At 49.7% G+C, this 21,877-nt stretch overlaps 1 protein-coding gene across 6 annotated transcripts in view; it reads right to left on the reverse strand.

The window, feature by feature from the left end:
• The window catches only part of CRACR2A (calcium release activated channel regulator 2A), a 137,768-nt gene that overhangs the window by 61,924 nt on the left and 53,967 nt on the right, over positions 1–21,877 (reverse strand). For all 6 annotated transcript variants that reach the window (XM_028121063.2, XM_088025874.1, XM_028121065.2 and 3 more), the window contains 3 exons: positions 16,053–16,164; positions 14,740–14,923; positions 9,221–9,367 (listed from right to left, as the gene is read on the reverse strand). In XM_028121063.2, the coding sequence (XP_027976864.1) occupies positions 9,221–9,367; positions 14,740–14,923; positions 16,053–16,164 (443 nt within the window). The remainder of the gene's footprint in view (positions 1–9,220; positions 9,368–14,739; positions 14,924–16,052; positions 16,165–21,877) is intronic.

Below are 21,877 nucleotides of genomic sequence, written 5' to 3' on the forward strand. Positions count from 1 at the left end.
ATAGTTTTAAATATTTTACATACTTATAGTACTTTTTGCCTGACTAATATATCAAATCCTAGATAAGTTTGTTAAAATCTTCTAAAGTCTTGTTTTTATCAAATTTTCTTTTTTTTTCTAAAAGTTTTTGCCTTATCTATTTTGCTGCTATGTTATCTGATACCTAAACATTTATTTCTGTTGTAGCTTCTTTATGGATGGAACTTTTTAAATTACTACAAAATATTCTTCCTTATCTTCCTTTGTTCATGCCATTGGTAAAAATATTGAAAAAGACAAAGACAGCAATCTATAATAGAGCTCTCTGAGCTTTTAATACCATGTGGGCATAAATATTCAACCTATCTTCTATTAGCCATTCTTAAAACACCCCCCCAACACACAACCCCGGGCAGTGTTTATTTAATTATTCCCTTGTCTGCTCTCTGTGCCTGGTCATTTTGAGGTACACGGGGAGGAGGGGCTGAGGATAGGGAGATAAAGAGACACGAGCTCTCAGTGAGAAAGAGAAACAAATGTAAGGAGGCAGTGGAGTAGTTATGAGCACCAACATTTAACCTCACTTTCTTGCTTTTTCAGTATAATGGCTGGATAGTGCCTCTAGCATATTTCAGCGTAGTCTAACTGACAGCTATCGTTGGCTCAGAATTCCTTAGACCCAGAGTAAAAAGGCCTTGGTTCAAATGCTGATCCTGACATTTACAAGCTCTGTGGCCTTGGACAAGTCCCATGTCCTCAGTGAGCCTGAGGCTTTCTGCATCTGGAAAATCAGATAGCAGTACCTACTTTAGAGTGAAGTTGTGAGGTTTAAATAAGATAATGCATGTGGAGTTATTTAGCACAATAGGTAGCCGATAGAATGCATTTAATAAATTCTAAGTAAGTGAGTTCTCTGATTCTCCACGGGCTTGTGGACCCCCTTTTAAGAGTTGCTGCTTTATAATTCCTTCAGATTTCAGCCAAGGGGCAAGTAGAAACTGAAGGGGAATTATGCAGCAGCAGATGTGTGTGAGAATGGGAAAACACAGGGAACAGAACACTTGGGGAAGGACAAAACCTGAGGTGGCTCAGGAAGAAGACTAAGTGTGGAATAAACCCTTTGTAAAGGAACACGCTGGGTAAAATGATTTAGACCAATGGGATGGGCTCTGTACACCAGGATTTTAGCAGCTAAGAACACCAAGTCCAATGCTAGTGTGGCATGGAGGAAAGGAACAGATGAAAGAAGCCACACACCGTGCAGTAGACCCCACCCCACTGTGCCTCCCTAGCTCTGGCTGATAGCAACTCTGTGACCACAGAGCCCTACCTGGAGGGAAGTGGACAGAGCCCCCTACAGTAGTGGCGAGATGGTAGAGTTCTCAGGGGAAAGTTAAGAGAGGCTGAGTCCAGAAAAAGGAGATTTTCTTTTCTTTCTTTTTTTTTTTAAGATTTTATTTATTTGACAGAGAGAGACAAAGTGAGAGAGGGAACACAAGCAGGGGGGTAGTGGGAGAGGGAGAAGCAGGTTTCCCGCCAAGCAGGGAGCCCGATGCGGGACCCGATCCCAGGACCCTGGGATCATGACCCGAGCTGAAGGCAGACGCTTAACGACTGAGCCACCCAGGTGCTCCAGAAAAGGGAGATGTTCAAGAGTGAAGGGAAGAAACAACAATTGTATACTGAGGATGCCATAGGGCAGTGATGGATCTGAAAGAATGAGTCCTATTGAAAGCCAGGAGGAAAGGCCCAGGTCCAGCTTAGAGGACAGAATGGCACTTAGGGTGTCTGACTGTGGCAGACACCTGTTCTCTAAAAGGGAACCATAAGCATGTGCGGGGTATTGGAGATTTAGGATGGGATGTGCCGGAAAGGACTAGGGGTAGAGATACAGTTCTGAGAGGCCTTTATAGATTATTTGCAGGGAACTGAAAGGTGAGATGTAGTTAGCAGTAACTTACCCTGCCAGGTTCCCACAGGGACTGTGAAAATTAATTAACCTTCACAAAGTGATTTGCACACAGAAAGTTAAGGTACCACACTGGAGTAAAGCATTAATGCTCAGTACCCCTGGGGTTCCAGCTAATGACACACGGACCAAGGCCTTCCTGCTATAGAGTACTGCTTGGTCAAAATATCCTTCTTCTGCTTCCTGTTTCCTTTTTGTCTTCACTTAGGAACAGAATCTGTTCAAATTTCAGCAGTTCTCAGAAAGTCATCTGGTCAACCTTCTAGGTTGTGGGGAAATCATTTCAGGAAAAAAAGTAGTTCCTTCCTTCCCTAAATGAAGGTGTAGTCTTGACCTTGGGCAAATGGCATTTTTCTACCTTTTAGATGAATTACAGAAGCTTGAACTCAAGGCAGAGCTTAGAAATGCCTCTGGCCTTAGAGAGTAATCATCCTGATTTCATGTGTTTCCATGTGGGCGGGCTGTGGTCTGATCACATCTCTCAGTTTGCACAATCTGGTGAAAGGCAGACGTGAAGAGGAAGAATCTCTCCCCCCATCAGAGCCTGGGCTTAAAAAGCTCATGTATTCCCAATCTCCTTGTTTTCCGTGTGAAGAAAATGAGGGTCAGAGCAAGGAAGTGACCAGTCTGTGGGCACCAAGATACCCAGGGTCTGAGTACAAGGAAGAACCCAGGCCTTGACTCCTTGTCTCATGTTCCATCCACGACACCATTGTGTCTTTCCAAGCATCCTAAGTGCTTCCACTGGAAACTCCATACATTTGTGTTCAGGATTGCCAGCTGTCCAGATTCCACCTGGAGTCGGTCAATTGTGGAGCTGAGCGGGAACTGGAGCAAGGAATGGGGCCCACCAGGGCTAGAGAAGGCCGAGATCGCCAGAAGGGCCCGATCCCTTTTCCCATGTCTTCCCCACCCTCACCCCATGTGCACTGAGCACAGAGTGAAGACCCTGGGCCTGAGAAGTCTCCAGGAGTTTGCTATTTGCCAGAGAAGAAAATGGAGGCACGTTCAGGCTCAGCCTGCATGGTGGTTGGGATGAGAATGGTATAAGCAAAGATTCAGACTCGCTGCTGCCCCCTGCCACCTTCTTCAGGCAGCTGCAGGCTCTGGACAGCAAAGAGGTTCCTCCTAGAAAAATCCTGTTCGGGGTTTTCTTGTTCTCCTGAAGTCAGTCTCTCTAATTGCCTCCCTATCTCCGTCTCTGTCTCTGCCTGTCTCTGTCTCACACCCACGCACATGCATGCACACTACCCACCCCCGCCCCATGGCTGGAGTAGAGCTGAATGAAAGGAAAACAAAAGAGTTTGTATAAAATTCTGCAAAGACTGTATAATCGCCAATTGGATTTTCAAGATGGATGGTTTCTCCCTAATTAAATTCTGCTGCTTTGTATAAACCAACTTTGCAGCTTTATCCCAGCCTATAAAGCAGCCCATTTTTCATTAATCAGGTTTACAAATCATGCCCATGGCGTACACAGAGCACAGATAATCCCCACCTTTCAGTTTGCTTCAGATAACACTGTGTTTCTGCCTCAGATGATAATATACCAACAAAAAAACATGTGCCTTATTGAGCCATAACATCATTACTTAAGATCCTCACCAAAAACTTCTTATCTTCACCCTAAGAGCAAGACTAAAATTCCAGACTGGAAGGGCACCCTGGAGTGTACCTTTTGTAGATGGATATATTCTGGGAAAACAGGCTCGAGCAGCATTTCTCAAAGTGGGGTGTGTGGCCTGCCTGTGTCAGACCCCCTGGGGATGTGCGCTAAGATGCACATTCTTGGGTTCCCTCCCCAAGACATACCGATTTAAACTCTCTGGGGAAGAGACCTGGGAATCTACCTCTTAACCAAGATCCTCTGGTAATGCTGAAGCAAGCAAATGTTCGAGAACAACACAGCTAAGGTCCTGCGCAGGTGGAACGCAAGGGCTGCCTGCCATATACACATGATGCCTTATTTGCTGCCCTATCCCTAGACAGGGTCAGGGAAACGGTGACCCTCCTCCCCCAAAGATGCTCATGTCTCTGCAGCTTCATATTACAGAATCCCGATTCCCAGGCTTGTGACTGCACAGCCCATATCCCAAGTAGGCTGCATGTCAGGCTGTAAGACACGTTCCCTCCTGGTCTGGACACCGTCCCAGAGCCCAGGGAAATCACTCTAGACAGAAAGTGCTGGATAGTGGCTGGGCAGGAGCTGCAATTTAAGGGCCCCCAGGCTCCCACGAAACTGCCCGAGGCCGGACTCTGCTGGACAAGAAAGGCTGTTAGATGAGGAACTGATTCCAACAAGGCCCTGGGGAGTGTTGCTATTTGTCAAAGCTAAGTGTGGTACCCCAGTGATGTGAAGCTGGCAGCCTGGGTGGTCTTCCCAGGATACTGAGCTGCAGAGGCCTGAGCAGGCAGAGCACAGCCCATGGCCTGCCTTTGATCTAGAAAGCAGTTTTCTTCCAAGAGCTCAAAGCACTCTCCAGACACCACCTAATTCATCCTTACCCCCAGCCTCAGGGTTAGATCCTCGTAAAGAACCTAACCAGGCCCATGTATGCAGCACATGTCAACTCTGGTCAATAGTCAGAATCTCAGGGTGCCTGGGTGGCTCAGTTGGCTAAGCATCTGACTCTTGATTTTGGCTCAGGTCATGATCTCAGGGTCATGAGATTGAGCCCTGCGTCGGGCTCCACATTGGGCACAGAGCCTGCTTGAGGTTCTCTCTCTCCCTCCCCCTCTGAGTCCGCTCCCATCTATTCTCACTCACTTTCTCTCAAAAAAAAAAAAAAAAAAGTGAGAATCCCTCAGGATAGTTTATAAATGCAGACTTCAAGTCCTCACCCCAGATCAAATGAATCTGCCCTGCCTGGGGTGGGACTTGCATCCCCTAATGATTCTGGCAAAAAGGTCTGAATCTGTTGCTGTCTCCAGACAGTACCATTCTACATCCCCTGGAGAGCTGAAGCTTTTTTTTTTTTTTCTTCCAGGAAAAGATAATTGGAAAGATGCTTTCCATGGCAATGGAATCTGTAACTTTTTTTAAAGATTTTATTTTATTTTTTTTTGAGAAAGAGAGAGTGCGAGCATGAGTGGGGGGAGGGGCAAAGGGAGAGGGAGACGCAGACTCCCCGCTGAGCAGGGAGCCCAACTCGGGGCTCAATCCCAGGACCCTGGGATTGTGACCTGAGCCGAAATTGAGAGTTGGACGCTTAAGTGACTGAGCCACCCAGGTGCTCCAGGAATCTGTAATTCTGATGGCCCAAAGTTCTTCCTAAGCCTAAACTGTATCCATCACACTAAATGTAAAGTTCTCCGAGCTTCTGTGTGGTGAACACAAGGAGCACAGCTCCGTTACAGTCTAGCCTCCACTTCCTGGGAGAGATGTGGCGGATCCTCCAGGTTCTGAAGTTCAGCAGGAGAACTGGGCTTTAGCCCAAGGTTCCTGCATTTGACCGTGTCCCTACCGTGCCCCCGGGGCTGTGGCTACTTCCCAGTGGACGCACAACCGAGTCGAACATTATACCCAGGATTCTGACCCAACCTCCACCCCAAAGGACAAGGGGGTGGGAGACTGACCTAGTCCCAATATGCAGGTAAAAACAAAACCAAACCAAACAATCCAGGGCAGTGAGGTACGGAAGGCCCTGGAGGCTGGTCTCGAGACAGGAGCTATTAGGAGCTTTTCCAGGCACTCAAGCCCACTGCACACTCCTCCCCTACAGAACCTGGAGAGAACCTGAAGGAAGCTGAAGTGGACCTGGTTCACTCACTGCAGCAAAACTCAAACCCTGCGAGGCAGGATGCCCACCCTCAGCAGTCCCATTTTGTCTGGGCTCCACAGGAGAAAGAAACGAGATGTGTGGTCTGGAAAAGGAAGAAAAAGCCTCTGCTGCCGATGACAACGTCATCTGGCGTTTCAACGGTACGAGAATTCTCTGCTCGGCTTTGTGGTGGAATTTGTATGGGTATGAGCTCGACCTTATCAGCGTGATCATAAACTCCTCAAAGATGGGGACTCTGAGTTCTATTTGCTCAACTCAGAGCAGGGCAGAGAGTAAGGGCTTGTTACAGGTGAGCCAGAGTAACAGCGCACTGGGTCCCCGGGGGCCTGGCCGGGGCTGGACGCCCAGCAGCAAGGACGAGAGCCACATCTGTGACAGGCGCTCATTCTCCAGGCAGAGTGGCAATGCCAGCCCATGGAGAGCCCAGGAGATGTTCAGACAGTTCTCAGGGCCCCCCTGAACTCCAGCCTGAATCAGGCCATTCCCGAGAGCTCCCCTTCTCCTCCCTCCCCGATGCCTGGACACACACAGCCCCAAATTCCTCAACTCATCTCCTAGAAGATATCTCCAAGTCACTTAACCTCACCCTGCATTATTTGTCAAGACTCCCATTTAAATATTCTAGATGCTATCAGGGTTTCCAGTTTCTTGTTTGACTGCTGAGCTCCGAGGACCCTTATAGATCATCTGGTCCAGTCATAACCCAGAAGCAGGATGTGACCAGTCTTTTGGTTTCTTAACAGAAGACAAGAGAATAAAAGAGACTCTAGTAGAGAATGTCAGAGTATGTCTCATGTAATAAGGGTGAGCTCCATTTCAGGAAGTTTTCAGTTATGTACACATCGAAGTGTCTGGGAGTTGCAAAGCCAAATGCATTTCTTCTAATGAGTGACAATCACAAAACAGCTTGAAAAACACCAAGCCCATTTTCTCATGTTGCCAGTAAGGAAACTGATGCACAGAGAGGTAAAGCTAGTTGCCCGAGGTCACACAGCTGATCAGTGGCAGTGCCTGGGCCAGAGCTCAGGTTTCTCCTGCCTCCTATTTTAGTGCTCTGCTCACTACAGCCTACAGGTCTCTGGTTCTGCACCCAGAGAACACCCCTGGAGTGGGACTGGCCAGGGAACCCAGGAATCCCCAGTCCCACCACAGCTGCCCAGCCAGGAGTGGTCCTCCATCAGCTGACCCAGCACAGGTGTCCCTGGCAGAGATATTGACAGAGGATGGGTACGGAGGGCTGGAAACTATGGCCGAGCTCATTTTGCACATGCACCTGACAGTGGCCTTGACTTTCACCTCAAGAACTTTTTAATAATCATTAAATTGGGGCAAAAGCACTAAAAGAGGCCACTTTAGGATGAATGTGAGGGCTTGCTGGCTCTGAAACCAGCCAAGAGCATGGCTCTCTCCCTGTGGAAGTGCAGGCCAGGACAAGCACCCTGCAGTGAAGATTCTAGGCCGTGAGCTGGGTCACTGCCTGCCCACTCAGGCTGTGACCACTCTCACCCTGCTTGGGTGATAGAGTACCCTCCTCTCTGCGACGGGCTACCTGAGTGTTTCTGCAGCTCCTTGGGGTGATCGACGTTGGGGTCAGAGGAAAGTGGGGGTGCAGGGAGGGTCAGAAACGAATACAGGTGAGAAAACCAAGGCTCACAGAGGCCGAGAGACTTGAGCAAGCTCACAAAGCTAGCTGGTTGGAGAGCCACACGTGACTTAAATGCAGAGCTGACTGCCAGCTCCCCATCTCTCAAATCACACACAAAGCACCTGGACATCTTGTTACAGTGCAGACTCAGTAGGGGTGGGGGCAGCCTTGAGATTCTGCATTCCTAAGAAATTTCCAGGAGATGCCAGGGCTGCTTGCTCTACACCATGTTGTCTGGAAGGATAAAGGGGTCTTTGAAGTTCACCACTGCTTGTATCAAGCCTCAAGCTCTCCACTTCCGCCAGCGAATCCTCTAAGACTGACAAACAGACTTATTTAAAATAATAAGGATTATTATTTTAACATACATCAAATACTGATTTTGTTAACATCCCTATCTTATGCATAAGGAAGCTGAGACTCAGAGAGGTTGAGTAGCTTAGCCTGAGTCACATAGCTCGCAAGCGGCGCAGCCAAGATGTAAACTCAGATCTGTCCTGACTCACAGCTTAGTCAGCTAAAAGCTGTCCAGAACTATACCCTCAACCTTTCCTTTCTCTGAGCCTCAGGAGCCTCTCCCCAGAACGCTCATGATACTCCTCCAGCCAAACCGTGTTTTCCCCAGCACTACTTGGCCACAACTTTCTCAGAACTCAGACTCCCTTAGGGTCCTTTTTCCAGACCCGCATATGCCGAACGGACCCCAGCAAGTTCTTTTTAGAGTTCATCTGGGGGAGGCATGAGATGCAAAGGAGTTCAGGGCAATGTGTGGATAGCTGATCTATGCTGTAAGACACGTGGTGATCTCCTTCTAAATCAGGGCTTGCATGCTCTCCCCAAGGCCATGTTGGCGGAGACTCTGAAGTCTAGCAGCCTGGACTCTGAAGCCCTGTCCCCAAGAGGCGGTGCTAGGCACCAGGAGTTTTGCAAAGAAGGGCACATGGTCTGTGTTGGAAGTGTCGAGGACTCCCGTGCAGGGAGTGATCTCTGGGCGGGGATGAGAGTGTGTGGCAGAATTACCGCGAGGACCGCTTCGGCGTGCTTCCGGGTGCTACCCAGCCCCAGCCCTGTGTTTTGGCCACACCTTCAGGATAATGAACCATCCTAAGCTACACCATGCTTCACCCAATGTGAGCTCCCTGCTGTGACGTGCATGTGATGACTCTGGACACACGCAGCACCCATCCCCACAGGTGGACGAACATCCATGTGGCTGGCCCCACATCTATGGCACAAGACTCACTCCAGCTGGCTTCAGGTCCAGGGCTCACCTTGCTGGGGCTGCCTCCTCCAAGCAAAGGAGAAGAGCTAGAAACCACTAATGACTGCAGAGGCCCTGGTGGCCAGGAGGCAGCAGGATGGATGTGAGGCTTGATGCTCCAGAGAGTGGTCTGAAGGGGACTTGGTGGGGCCCAGGGCTGGTCTGCAGTTGGGGGGTAGGCCCAGGGTGTCAGGGCCTCACTGTCTAGAGGCAGAGAGAGTGGTTTTCCAACCAGTCTTGGGAGCCGGGCTATCTCCCTCTGAGAGCTGGCTCTGCCACTTACAAGCTGTATGTTTTGGGGCACGTCAATTCACCCTTCAGGACCTCGATGTCTTTATCTATAAAATGGACATACCAGTGAATAGTCCAAATGAGCTGATGTATATGTTTAAATAGTGCCCAGCATACGGTGAGGGCCTGATTAATGTGAGCAAGGGCTTAAAAATATATATACTATGACAGCCACGGGTCCCAGTCCCCACTCTGGCAGACCGTGACAGGGAGCCTCCTGTAATGAGAAAGCATACTCTGAGTTTCTGTTTCTCCCAACCGTGTACAGCAAATGGCTGAGGCTGGGGACCTACTTTTTCAGGGCGCACTCCAGTTCGTTCTTCTCCTCGTGGGCTTCCTGGAGCTGGGAGAAGGTCCTGGTCAGGAAATCCTCGAAGTTGGCCAGTAAGTGAGGTTCGTCCTTCTTCAGCTGTAGCCAGAGTTGCTTGATATCACTTTCACTACAAGAGAAAGGGGCGCATTAATGTCTGAGTGTGGAAATACCATGGTTCCCAGACGTGAAACTGACAGCCGGAACGTCACGATCATGATCACGATGGCCAGCATTTATTGAGTGCTGGCTGTATGCTAGGTACTCTACGCATATCAGCTTATTTGACCCTCTCAGTAACCTGTAAGGCTGGTACTCTACTCACCCCCAGAAGACGGTGAGGTGAACTGTCTCAGATCACTCGGCTGGCAAACGACACAGTCAAGAGTTAAACTCGGGGCTGCCTGGCTCCTGTGTCGACCTTCTTCACGCCACACGCCACTGCTTCCACTCTCCAGTTTTTCCCTATGGGCTGGTGGTGCTGAGCATGCACAGCCACGTGCTGGGAGCATCAAAGAATGGCAGGAAGAGGAGGGGAGGACAGGAGCCTGGTGCGTGTGAGGACAAACGCCGTGGAGCTAAAGGAGAGAGCTTGTCGCCCCAGGAGGGACGGTCCTCACAGCTGAAGGTAAAGACATGCCATCTCATGGATGGCAGAAAGCAGTTGTCACTGCGGGGAACAGAAGAGAATACACAGCACCCCACTGGGGCCCGGTGGCAACGGGAATGACTGACAGGCAGAAGGAAGTGAAGGCGCAAATCTGAGAGATACGTGTGCACACACGAACAACAAATAGAAAGTTGGCAGGGACATAGGGAGGCAGAGAGACAAAGACACAGAGTGATGTGCCCAGAGCCTCCCTCCCCCAGCCCTACCCCCGGCTAACAGGCACATGGGCAAGTGTGCACCACCGAGCAACAGAGACATGTGCGGCCACACTGATCCGGGACAGGAGGAAGGAGGCGGCGGCACACACCGGAGACCATGCTCTCCCTCTCTGGAGAAACTCAAAAATCTATGGCCAACCAACACACGGAGCCTGAGATCAATTTGATCTGCAACCCATTAAATTCTAAAACCACTATGATCTGAGGGTAGCTACAACCGGGAACCCTCAGGATAAAGAATAAAATCCTCTGTTCTTGTGTGACAAATACTATATTTGAGCAACTTTCCTCAGAAGAGCTATTTGGCAGCACCAGGTTAGCAATAGGCCTGGGCCATGAGAGTACTCTCTGCACCCAGCACAGGGAGACCCACTGAGAAGGGAAGGGCCGCAGTTCACTCCCCAGAATGGCTTGTGTGTTGTTCTGGGAGCAGGCAGATGGGTCAGCTGGCCTCCCAGAATCCCGTCTAGCCCTGCTCTCTGAGTCCACCACCCTTTCACGAGGAGCAGAAGCGGTAGACCAGATGTCTGGACTCCCCGCTTCTCCCAATGGTCTGACTGGCTGAGTGATTTGGCAGTTTATGGGCCTTGGCTTATTTTTTCATCAAGAATGGACTACATTCTTGCTACAATCGGGAACCCTCGGGATAAAGAATAAAATCCTCTGTTCTTGTGTGACAAGTACTATATTTGAGCAACTTTCCTTGGAAGTGCTATTTGCCAGCACCAGGTTAGCAATGGGCCATGGACCACGAGAGTACTCTCTGCACCCAGCACAGGGAGGCCCGCTGGTCAGTTATTGGATCATCCATCCATCGCCCCTCCCTCCTTCCTTCTCTTGCTGTCCTCCAACTCATCAGGACCACTCGTCCACCCATCACCCAACGAGTACTTCTAATCTGTTGGAACCCAGCACTGAGATGACATGAGGTGATCTGGGAAGCAAGGGAAGGGGAGGGAGGAGCCTCCTCGTTTCCCGGAATGAGTTCCGTTGCCCCACCCACACGGAACAGGCTAGGGCAGTCCACTTTGATGTACTGTAGATACAATGGAGATGGTACAAGGGGTTCAGAGATAGAAGGGTCCCAGAGACATACGACGATGGCCTCCCACGATTGGAGCAGGCTGCTTCCCTCATGAAGTACCTGCATTATAAAATCAAGGTCCACCTTGTTAGCCTCGGTCTGTCTGTTCACATCTGCCAAGTTACTGATGAGACAGCCAATTGGCCAGAGCCTCCAGTGAGATTTGCAGACCCACCTGACTCTCTTCCAAAGCTTTCCGAACTACTTCATCATGACCACGTCCCCTCCCCCCAAGATTTCTGGAGAAGGGACAAATCTGTCCATTCTTTTTTTTTATTTTTTTATTGTTATGTTAATCACCATATATTACATAATTTGTTTTGGTGTAGTGTTCCATGATTCATTGTTTGTTCATAACACCCAATGCTCCATGCAGAATGTGCCCTCTTTAATACCCATCACCAGGCTAACCCATCCCCCTACCCTCCTCCCCTCTAGAAACCTCAGTTTGTTTTTCAGAGTCCATCATCTCTCCTGGTTCGTCTCCCCCTCTGACTTACTCCCCTTCATTCTTCCTCTCCTGCTATCTTCTTCTTTTTCTTTTTCTTAAAATATCTTGCGTTATTTGTTTCAGAAGTACAGATCTGTGATTCAACAGTCTTACACAATTCACAGCGCTCACCGTAGAGCACATATCTTCCCCAATGTCTATCACCCAGCCACCCCATCCCTCCCACCCCCGACCACTCCAGCAACCCTCAGTTTGTTCCTGAGATTAAGAATTCCTCATATCAGTGAGGTCATATGATACATGTCTTTCTCTGATTGACTTATTTCACTCAGCATAACACCCTCCAGTTCCATCCACGTCATTGCAAATGGCAAGATCTCATTCCTTTTGATGGCTGCATAATATTCCATTGTGTATATATACCAATCTTCTTTATCCATTCATCTGTCGATGGACATCTTGGCTCTTTCCACAGTTTGGCTATTGTGGACATTGCTGCTATAAACATTGGGGTGCACGTACCCCTTCGGGTCCCTACATTTGTATCTTTGGGGTAAATACCCAGTAGTGCAATTGCTGGATCGAATGGTAGCTCTAATTTCAACTGTTTGAGGAACCTCCATACTGTTTTCCAGAGGGGTTGCACCAGCTTGCATTCCCACCAACAGTGTAGGAGGGTTCCCCTTTCTCCACATCCCCGCCAACATCTGTCGTTCCCTGACTTGTTATTTTTTGCCATTCTGACGGGTGTGAGGTGGTATCTCATTGAGGTTTTGATTTGGATTTCCCTGATGCCGAGCGATGTTGAGCACTTTTTCATGTGCCTGTTGGCCATTTGGATGTCTTCTTTGGAAAAATGTCTGTTCATGTCTTCTGCCCATTTCTTGATTGGATTATTTGTTCTTTGGGTGTTGAGTTTGATAAGTTCTTTATAGATTTTGGATACTAGCCCTTTATCTGATATGTCATTTGCAAATATTTTCTCCCATTCTGTCGGTTGTCTTTTGGTTTTGTGGACTGTTTCTTTTGCTGTGCAAAAGCTTTTGATCTTGATGAAATCCCAATAGTTCATTTTTGCCCTGGCTTCCTGTGCCTTTGGTGATGTTTCTAGGAAGAAGTTGCTGCGGCTGAGGTCGAAGAGGTTGCTACCTGTGTTCTCCTTTAGGATTTGGATGGACTCCTGTCTCACGTTTAGGTCTTTCAACCCAAATCTGTCCATTCTTGATGAAAAAATAAGCCAAGGCCCATAAGCTGCCAAATCACTTAGCCAGTCAGACTATTGGGAAAAGCTGGGAGTCCAGACATCTGGTCTACCGCTTTTGCTCCTCATGAAAGGGTGGTGAGACCCATGAAAGGGACTCAGAGAGCAGGGCTAGATGGGATTCTGGGAGGTCAGCTGACCCATCTGCCTGCTCCCAGAACAACACACAAGCCATGCTGGGGAGTGAATCTTCGAAGACCTCCAAAGTCTTCACAGCTTCCTTTATATCCTTCTCTGGGGCCTGGTGGTCTTGCCATTCCCCTCATGCTGCAACACCAGCCCACCGCCTTCCATTTAGCTTCCACAGGGATGGAGAGTTCTGGCCGCCATCTTCTGCATATCAGTTTCTGTGACCACCCTTGAAACCTTTCTGAGGGCCTTCTCTTCCCCAGGATGCCTCATGCTGGCTCAGTTCCTCACAGGCCTCTGACATAGGCCCTCCGAGGAACATCAGGTGAACTCTGTTTTGAAAGCCCTGCTAGGAAGGGGGCTGCCCCAGAAGGGACAGGTGGGCAGAGAGGTGCCTCTCTTTCATGCCAGTGCTGTGGCTCGTCCACACTGCCCTCTCCTCCCGCTCCTCCAGGAGGAGGTTTCACGGGGTCACTGGCAGCGGTCCCTGGGCTCTGGCTTCTTGTCTTCAGAGAAGCTGAGTCAGGTCTCTGACTAAAGTACCTCCCACCCACCTGCCCCCGTCCATGAGCTCAGATGGTTAAGCGTCTGCCTTCCGCTCAGGTCATGATCCCAGGGTCCTGGGATTGCCCTGGGGGGCAAGCGCACTGACCGTCCAGAGCCTCTCACCGGGCTCTCTCTCAGGCCTTTGCCTGTCCTTTCTCAACTCTAAGAAGTTTGAGCAATCTACCAAATCGTTTGCTCAAAAATCCACAGAGCTACAGATTCTTGCTTTGGCCTGCCTGTTGTGTGCAGGCCCCTCCTTTCCTGCTACTTCTTTATCATTCTCAACCACAGCTCCTTTTCCTCCCAAGCTTGGGATGCATCAGCTCCAATCATTAGGCCATTCCCGCTCCTGCAACACATGCCCAACCCAAGACCGAGAGGCCCAGAAATGGAAAGGCAAAAGGCAATGGGAAAAGGGAGAAGAACAGTATTCTGCCGTTTTTAGGCCACTGGTTTCCACCAGCTGTGACTTCGCTTTTTATTTTATTTCACCCTATTTTTATTTCATTTCATTTTAAATGTCAAATACATTTTGGAAAAAAAATGGGGGTATTATGTTTTAGTCGAAGTTCCAGACATCTGAAATTTTCAGCTGAGTTGCTGATTGTCCAAGTGGTGGGCTGGTAAAAACTGGTTAATTTCCCGCCTGAGCTTCCTGATGGGCTTAGCTCAGCTCAAGGACATGGTGTGCAAATGCCTCCACGTGAGGTGCCTCGGCCAGGAGCACGCCACTGTGGGGTGGGCCAGGATGCCCTGCGGCCCCTGAGACCCAAGGCTGGCTCTGGGGGCGGGGGGTGGGAGGAGGAAATGCTGGTGAGCTGGCAGGGACGAGGAACCCCAGCAAAACGTACAGAGAACCCCTCCAGGCCTGGCACGGTCCTCTGCTGCACAGCGCTCCTCAGGGAGCCAAGGACTGTGCTGATACCGTATGGTAGGAGTGCAGAGAGTGGGAGGGTAGGGGCGTCGCAGTGTTTCCCATGAGAAAATGCAAAGAGCGGGGACAAGAGTCTGCCAAGTCTTCTAGCTGGCAGCCCAGAAACTGGGGCCTGGCTGAGCACTTAGCACACATTGATGTCGCACAGGGCAGATGAAAGGGTGGCTCCTAGGCAGGGCTCCATCCCCCCAGTCGCTATCACCACTTACTCTTCAAAACCCTTTTGGGCTCCAAGTTTGTCCATCAGCGTTTGGAATTGGGTCTCCTCATCATCATCCATGTCGCCCACGTGCTCTTCCCCTCTGGACTGATACACCTTCTCTTCCTGGAGCTGAGCCATCTGTTCACTGGCATCTTCCTGACCTGGCTCATTCTGGCTGAAGAAGAAGTGACCTGGGGGATGCACAGCACAAGGATCTGAATCAGGCAATCAATAAATACTCACCCAGGAAGACCTTATCATTCTCAGTTGCCAGGAATCATCGGAGGCTCATCTGAGAGAAGAAAAGGGGACCCCTCCCCCCATGGCAAACATTCTTGCCACCATCTTCTGGATTTGGGGACTTTGCCACTTCCACGAGATTCTGAGAGACACTAGAGCCTGGGAAAGACGGAATGGATGACAGTGCTGTGGCACCTTTGTGGTTCTCAAACCTTTAAAGTCTGGCTTGGAGCTCATCTCTTCACTGATTTCCTCTCTAAACAATAAGAGCCTCCCCTCCATCGACCACCAGTAGCGGCCTGACCGCTCCATAACATCATCTAGTCATTCCCACCACCAGGATCACAGTGCTTCACATTTATAAGCGACTTAACAATTTCGGGTGCGCCTCCTCCATACTCACACTGCCTGTAATATACAGCAATCTGTCTTATGCTCTTGAGGCAATTATAAGCTCCTAGAGCTCAGGAAGAGCCTCAGATAATTCTGAACCAACTATACAGCACTTTGTGTGAGGCAGATGGGGGGTAAAACTTGCCTGCTGACCCGTACCTGCTCTGATCAATATCTGATCAGTATCTGATCTGATGGTGTATCTGGTTCCTTTATCTTGTTCATGAATCTGTTCACCTTCCTTCCGGGTACCTTGATAATGACTGGTCTATTCAAACCCTCTAGAAATTCCTCTGATGGCAGGTTCCCCTCAATCTGGAAGACTCAGCCAGACCCAGGTTGAAATGAACCATGCAGCCATCATGCCGTGTTGTGCACTGGTATCATGGAAAGGAGAGGAGATGTAGAGGCTGGAAATCTCATCTCGCTCCTCCTTTTATGCCAAGCTTGCCCTTCTCAGGTGGGAGGGGATCTGACTGTGACTGCGTAGTGGGCACGGAGAGAAGAGTGGTATGAACAGCCTACATGGACACAGAAAAGAGGCTCAAATAATCCAGAGCCTGGAAACTTCCAGAGGGCAGGAAAGTTTGGGCTACACAGACCCGCAGATCTGGTGGGGGATGCGTGCACTTTACATAGCTTTAGGTAGATGCATACCCTGGGGCCCCAGCACCCATCCGAACTTACTAAATCCAGTGGTGAACTCCTCTGGTGTCAGAAAGCCATTGCCATCAGCATCCAGGGCATCAAACACATCTTCCAGGTCCTCCAGGCTGAGTGGCAACTCCTCATGGAGCCTCTGAAAACCATCCAGACTGTACTGGTCAACACTCAGATCATCACGGAGGGCTGCCCTGGGACTGCAGAGCTTTCTGCCAAAAATGTCTAGAGTTGGCCCTGTCCTACAAAAGACCTCTTTACCACCCTTCTCCCTCCTTTGAATGTTACAACACTGACTATTGATTGGGTGCCTACTAATGTGCTAGGCAGTTTGCTAGGAGATTTATAAATAAATACATATTTATCAATATAATATATATTTATAATATATAAATATATATTATAAATATATATTTATAAACATGTGTATTTATATTTAATTTTCATGACAATCCTTTAGGTGGGCATTATTATCCCCACTTTATAGACCAAGTGTGAGGTTCAAGTTCCCTGCCCGGAGGTCACCTAGCCAGTAAGTAACAATGTCAGGAGTCAAATCCAGGTCTGACGCCAAAGCTGGCCCTCTTCACAACCATAAAGGATGGAAATGGTACTGGACTGACTCCTGTTATAGGATAATAGCTGCACGACATGGTGTTGTCAGGTTAAATGAGAGAGTAAACATAAAGAACATGGCCCAGTGCCACGTTCAATAAAAAGTAGTAGAGAGGCAGAGGAAGAGAGACAGACACACACAAACAAACAGAGCGATCCACTGACCCACCAAGGCCACTCAGCAAGGGAATGACAGAGGAGTGAGGTTTCACAGTCAGTCTTCCCTGCTCTCCCCTTGCCCACCCTCGCCCCCCCCCACCACCATGCTAGCTCCCCTGCTAAGATGCAGGTAGGTGTCACACTCTCAGAACCTTCCCTGACGGAGGCGACTCAATATCCCCGGGCCCCAGCACCACGTTTGTCAGTTTCTGTGGACACGCATTTCGATCCCTTAGCTCTGAGGGGACGCTGGAGAAGCCCCCTTCTTCCGTGTAAGTGACCCACACCCATCTCTCTAGGCTGTGCCCCCCCCTTCTGCTCCCAACTGGCTCCCAATTCATTCCTGAAAAGATGTTAACTGCCGCTGGCTTAAGGTATCAATCCCCCCAAGAGCATGTGTGCTCTAAAGGGGAGTTGGACAAGATGGTGTGCAAGGAAGTTATAAATCAACACTGAAGCTGAGTCCTGGCCTGACTAGGACCACACAGGATGGGAGGGCAGGGACCAGCTGCTGGGACAAGGACACAGTGGCTGAGTTCCTGACGCTTCCCTCTGGCCTCCTGCCTGATGTGCCATGGCCCCAGGCCAAGGCTGATTTGCATCATTGAAGCAAGTGTTCTCTTATACCCTAATAATGTAAGTCTCCAAATGAGGACTCCCCAGGGGAGTTCATTATAGCCCAGCTGACTGTCCCCCTTCCTCCCTGGTACCTAAGGGACAGCCGCACAAAACTGCCGGCATGCGAGTGACTGACAGCTGAAGACAAGGACCGCGGGGCTGTGGGAAGGAAGGTATTTACCCATCTGAACAATGAAAACGGGCTGGCAGGTGTGAAAGCCCATAACATAACTTGCAAGAACACTTGGCTTGATCCTATGGCAATCTTCTAGCTGATAAGCCATAAAGTTTAATTTGGCAGGTCGTGCATTAAGGGAGACTGGGATGCATTACAAAGTGGAAAGATAGGATAATGTGGAAGCCATTCAGAAGAACTGAATTAAATATGAATGAGTTTTTTTAGAAAGGAAGGGAGGGAGAGCGTGTGCAAAGAGTCTAGAAGTGCCTCTGCTTAGCATACAGCAGAATCTCCCGCTTATCAACAATCCATAAACAGCTGTCTCAAAAGCCACGGTAAAAGAATGTGGGGTGCAGAGTGAGTCAATTTTGTGAGAAGGAAGCTTATTAGCTCCATTGGAAACCAAAGGCATCACATGGGAAGGAGAGTGAAAACCCGAGCAACTCTGGTCCATTCCTCGGGGTAATCTGCCCTCCCTCCTCACCGTCAGCCTGGGGTCGCTGGATCTGATCTGTGGTGCGCCTCACACAGTGCTGGAGCTAGAAATGGGCTGCAAGGGGGCTGCCGAGGTTGATGGGACCCTCAACTTGCCTTTCACCAAAACCACCCCACATGTGGGGACCTTTCCTCTCGTTAGGTGTCATACCCCACCTTTAGGCTCCATTCCTGAATCTAACACAAACCCCTCCGTCACCGAATCCCATCCTCTCTGGCCTACAACTCAGGCTGTTTTCCTCTTTCTGTTGTTCAGTGAACCTGGGGAAAGCAGTCTTAGATCCTACCCCTAGTTCTTACTCTTCCGGTCCCTGCAAATTAGCACCGAGTGCTCCTTCAGCCTTCTCTGTAGGCCGCACCCTGCCATCTTTGTTAACTTCCTTTGTTGGCTTAACTTGAATAATCCTTTATTCTTAATAACCACAATCATTTCTTATTTATCTCTGTTCTCAGGGCCTGCAGAGCCATGTAGAACCAACCCACTCTGGTCCTGTTCCCTGGGCACCTGGTGCTGTCTACATCTTCAACTAAGTGAGGTAAGCAGCATGAAGGGGGACAAGATGATTCATTCCACCGATCAGCTAGCCTGCAAGCCTCCAGATTTGACTGAAGTCACAGTGGAGACCAGCGCTGGGATTAAAGAGCTGATTTCCCATTCAGGTCCTCAGCTACAGTCCAGTGGTCCTCTGCCGTGTTCTCTCTAGAATTCCCTACCGGGCATTACCATTCCCTGCCTACCCCCTACCGCCAAAAGCCTCTGGAAGGAGGAGCAACGGGGAGGAAGTCAGCTCGTCCTCTTCATGCTGCCCTGCCCCAGGCCCATGGAGCTCTGTAAAAACCCACTGTTCCTTGAAGGCCTGCCTCCCTCCACTGCCATCAGGCTGGCTCTGAATTCCTGCCTCACTCAGGCTCAGCAGCCCCCCCTCCCCGGGGCAGGCCAGGCTGTGCGGGGCCCCCGAACACATTTCTTTCTTCCACCGGTCTCATGTCAGCTTGTATTTTATATACTGATAGATGTGATTGGTTGATGAATGTCTGCTCCTTCAGTGGACTGGAAGCTCTGAGACAGGGGTCCCGTTCATTTTCACTCACCATCGTGTCCCCAGAGCGCTCAGTGCTGACCGACATGGAGTATTTGGATACTTGTGGAATGAATGAATAAATAACTGAGTGGGTAAAAGTGCTGGCAGGAGACCCTGAACTCTTACCTAGGGAGCACTGGTCTGGACCTCTCACGCTCCCCATCCTGACCAGCACGCCTGCTGATTCTCAGCAAGGTCTTACAGACTGGACACTTTCCAGGACCTGGAGCACGAAGCAATCCTGCAGCAGCAGGGCCGAGGGCTGGGACTCTCAGAACCATGGAGTAATGCTGTCTTCTGTATTCGTCGGCTGGACGCCCCCCTACCTTCCTGGTCACCAGGCCAGTAACATGTCTCATGCGGCTGAAAGTGAATGGGTGCACAGCTTCCAACACGTCTATTGAAAACTCATTAAAGAGAAAACCAGGGGCGCCTGGTGGCTCAGTTGGTTGGGCGTCTGCCTTTGGCTCAGGTCATGATCCCGGGGTCCTGGGATCAAGCCCCGCATCGGGCTCCCTGCTCAGCAGGAAGCCTGCTTCTCCCTCTCCCTCTGCCTGCCGCTCCCCCTGCTTGTGCTCACTCTCTGTCTGTGTCAAAGAGATAAATCAAATCTTAAAAAAAAAAAAAAAAGCAAAGATACTGTCCTTCATAGAGCCAGAAAGTAGAATGGTGGTTGCCAGGGGCTGCGGGCAAGAGGCAATGGGAATTAGTGTGTAAGGGGTACCAAGTTTCCATTTTGGAAGATGCTAAGAGTTGTAGAGATGATGGTGGTGATGGTTGCATAACAACATGAATGTGCTTAATGCTATTGAGCTATATGCTTATAAACGGTGAAGATGGTAAATTTTATGTTATGTGTATTTTGCCACAATTTAAAAAAATCACAGTGTGGAGGACATCAAGGACAGAGATAAGACATGGGGTGTGAGTCCTTATTCTCCACTCCCAACACACACACACACACAGACACACACACACAGACACACAGACACACACACACAGACAGACACACAGACACACACACAGACAGACACACACAGACACACACACACACAGACACACACAGACACACACACAGAGACAGACACAAACACACACACACAGACACACACACAGACACACGCACACACACAGACACACACACAGACACACACACAGACACACAGGTGCACACACACAGGCACACACACACAGAGACACACACACAGACAGACAGACACACACACACACACAGACAGACCCACACACACAGACACACACAGACACACACACACACAGACACACACAGACACACACACATACAGACACACAGAGACACACACACACAGACAGACACACACAGAGACACACACAGACACACACACGTACACCACACACAGACACACACACAGACACACACACAGACACACACACACACAGACACACACAGACACACACACACACATATTTGTGGAGGGATTTCCAGGTCCCAGTCTCAGGGCCAAGTGCTCTATGTGCAGACACTCATTTAATTCTCTTTTAACGCTGGGAGGTACTATAAATAATTCACAGATGAGAAACTGTGGCCTAGGGGGTTAAGATACACAAATTCACATGCTGCTAAGTTGCGGATTCAGGGTTAAAACTAGGTTCAATTTGCTACAAAAATCCTAGAAAGTCTTCTTGTTAACCTAAACCAGGAATCATTTAACTTTTTCTGTAAAGGACTAGATAGTACGTATTTTAGGCTGTGCAGGCCCATTGGTCCTTGTCACAGCTCTTCAGCTCTGCTGCTTGTAGCCAAAGGTGCCAGGGACACTCTGTAAACGAAGGAGCTTAGCTGTGTTCCACTTTCTTTGCACAATATTTGGTTGGTTTGTCAACTCCTAGACGATTCTTTAACAGTTTGGCTAGTCTAGGAACTCTAGCCAGTGTTGGGAGTCAGGTACTTGGCATTGGTAGGTAATCAGTTCACTCTGAAAAATCAAGGAAATGGGGTTTTTGAGGTTCTAGGTTTTTCAGAGAGCTCTCCTGCCCGGGCTGACCCAGTCTCCCTCTCTGCCCTTCCAAACTGGCTTCTCATGTCCCTCTGTCCCTTGGAGGCAGGACTGACTTCCACCTGGGGCCCTCAGCTCCATGGCTCTGCTTGTCTAGAACTGCACCAGACCTCACCCCCAAAGCAGTCTTCACCCCATCTCTGCCTGGAGTGATCCCCATGAAACCCAGACGGGTTCCTTGTGGAGGATGGAGTGAGGTCTGAGGGGCCATGGGTGGAGCTGAGGTTTCTCAAACCGCTGCCTACAATCTGTTCACACAGGTTGGTTCCACCCTCTGCCGACTCTGGTAGAATGTCTGTACATGGGGCCCGAGCATAGCGCTTGCACCCCTGCCCTCAGTGCGGCCTGCCTCGAGTTCCTCCAGGTTTCTCCAGGGTCCCGAAAGGAAAAAGCTTCCCCTGGACCCTGCTCCTTTCCTTGTGCTGTCCCTGCTCTATCAGAGTGGGCTGGCTCCGTACTGCTGGGGCTCAGACACTGCGGCAGGCTCTCCCTCCTCTCTGATAAATGCAAGGCCCATTTAGCCCCCTGCACATGGTTTTCTGTCAGTCAGGAGCAGGAGGAAAAAGAGCACCAGGGGTAGCACTTAACTCTCATTCCTCTTTCAAAAGAACAGCAAGCCCTGCATAGTCTTGTTCCAACTCTGCTTCTCCACCTGCCTCTCCCAGCCCT

This window comes from Eumetopias jubatus, unplaced genomic scaffold (genome assembly GCF_037043125.1).
Source record: "Eumetopias jubatus isolate StellerSeaLion01/CBP00866 unplaced genomic scaffold, mEumJub1_p1.0 scaffold_8, whole genome shotgun sequence".
Lineage (NCBI taxonomy): Eukaryota > Metazoa > Chordata > Mammalia > Carnivora > Otariidae > Eumetopias > Eumetopias jubatus.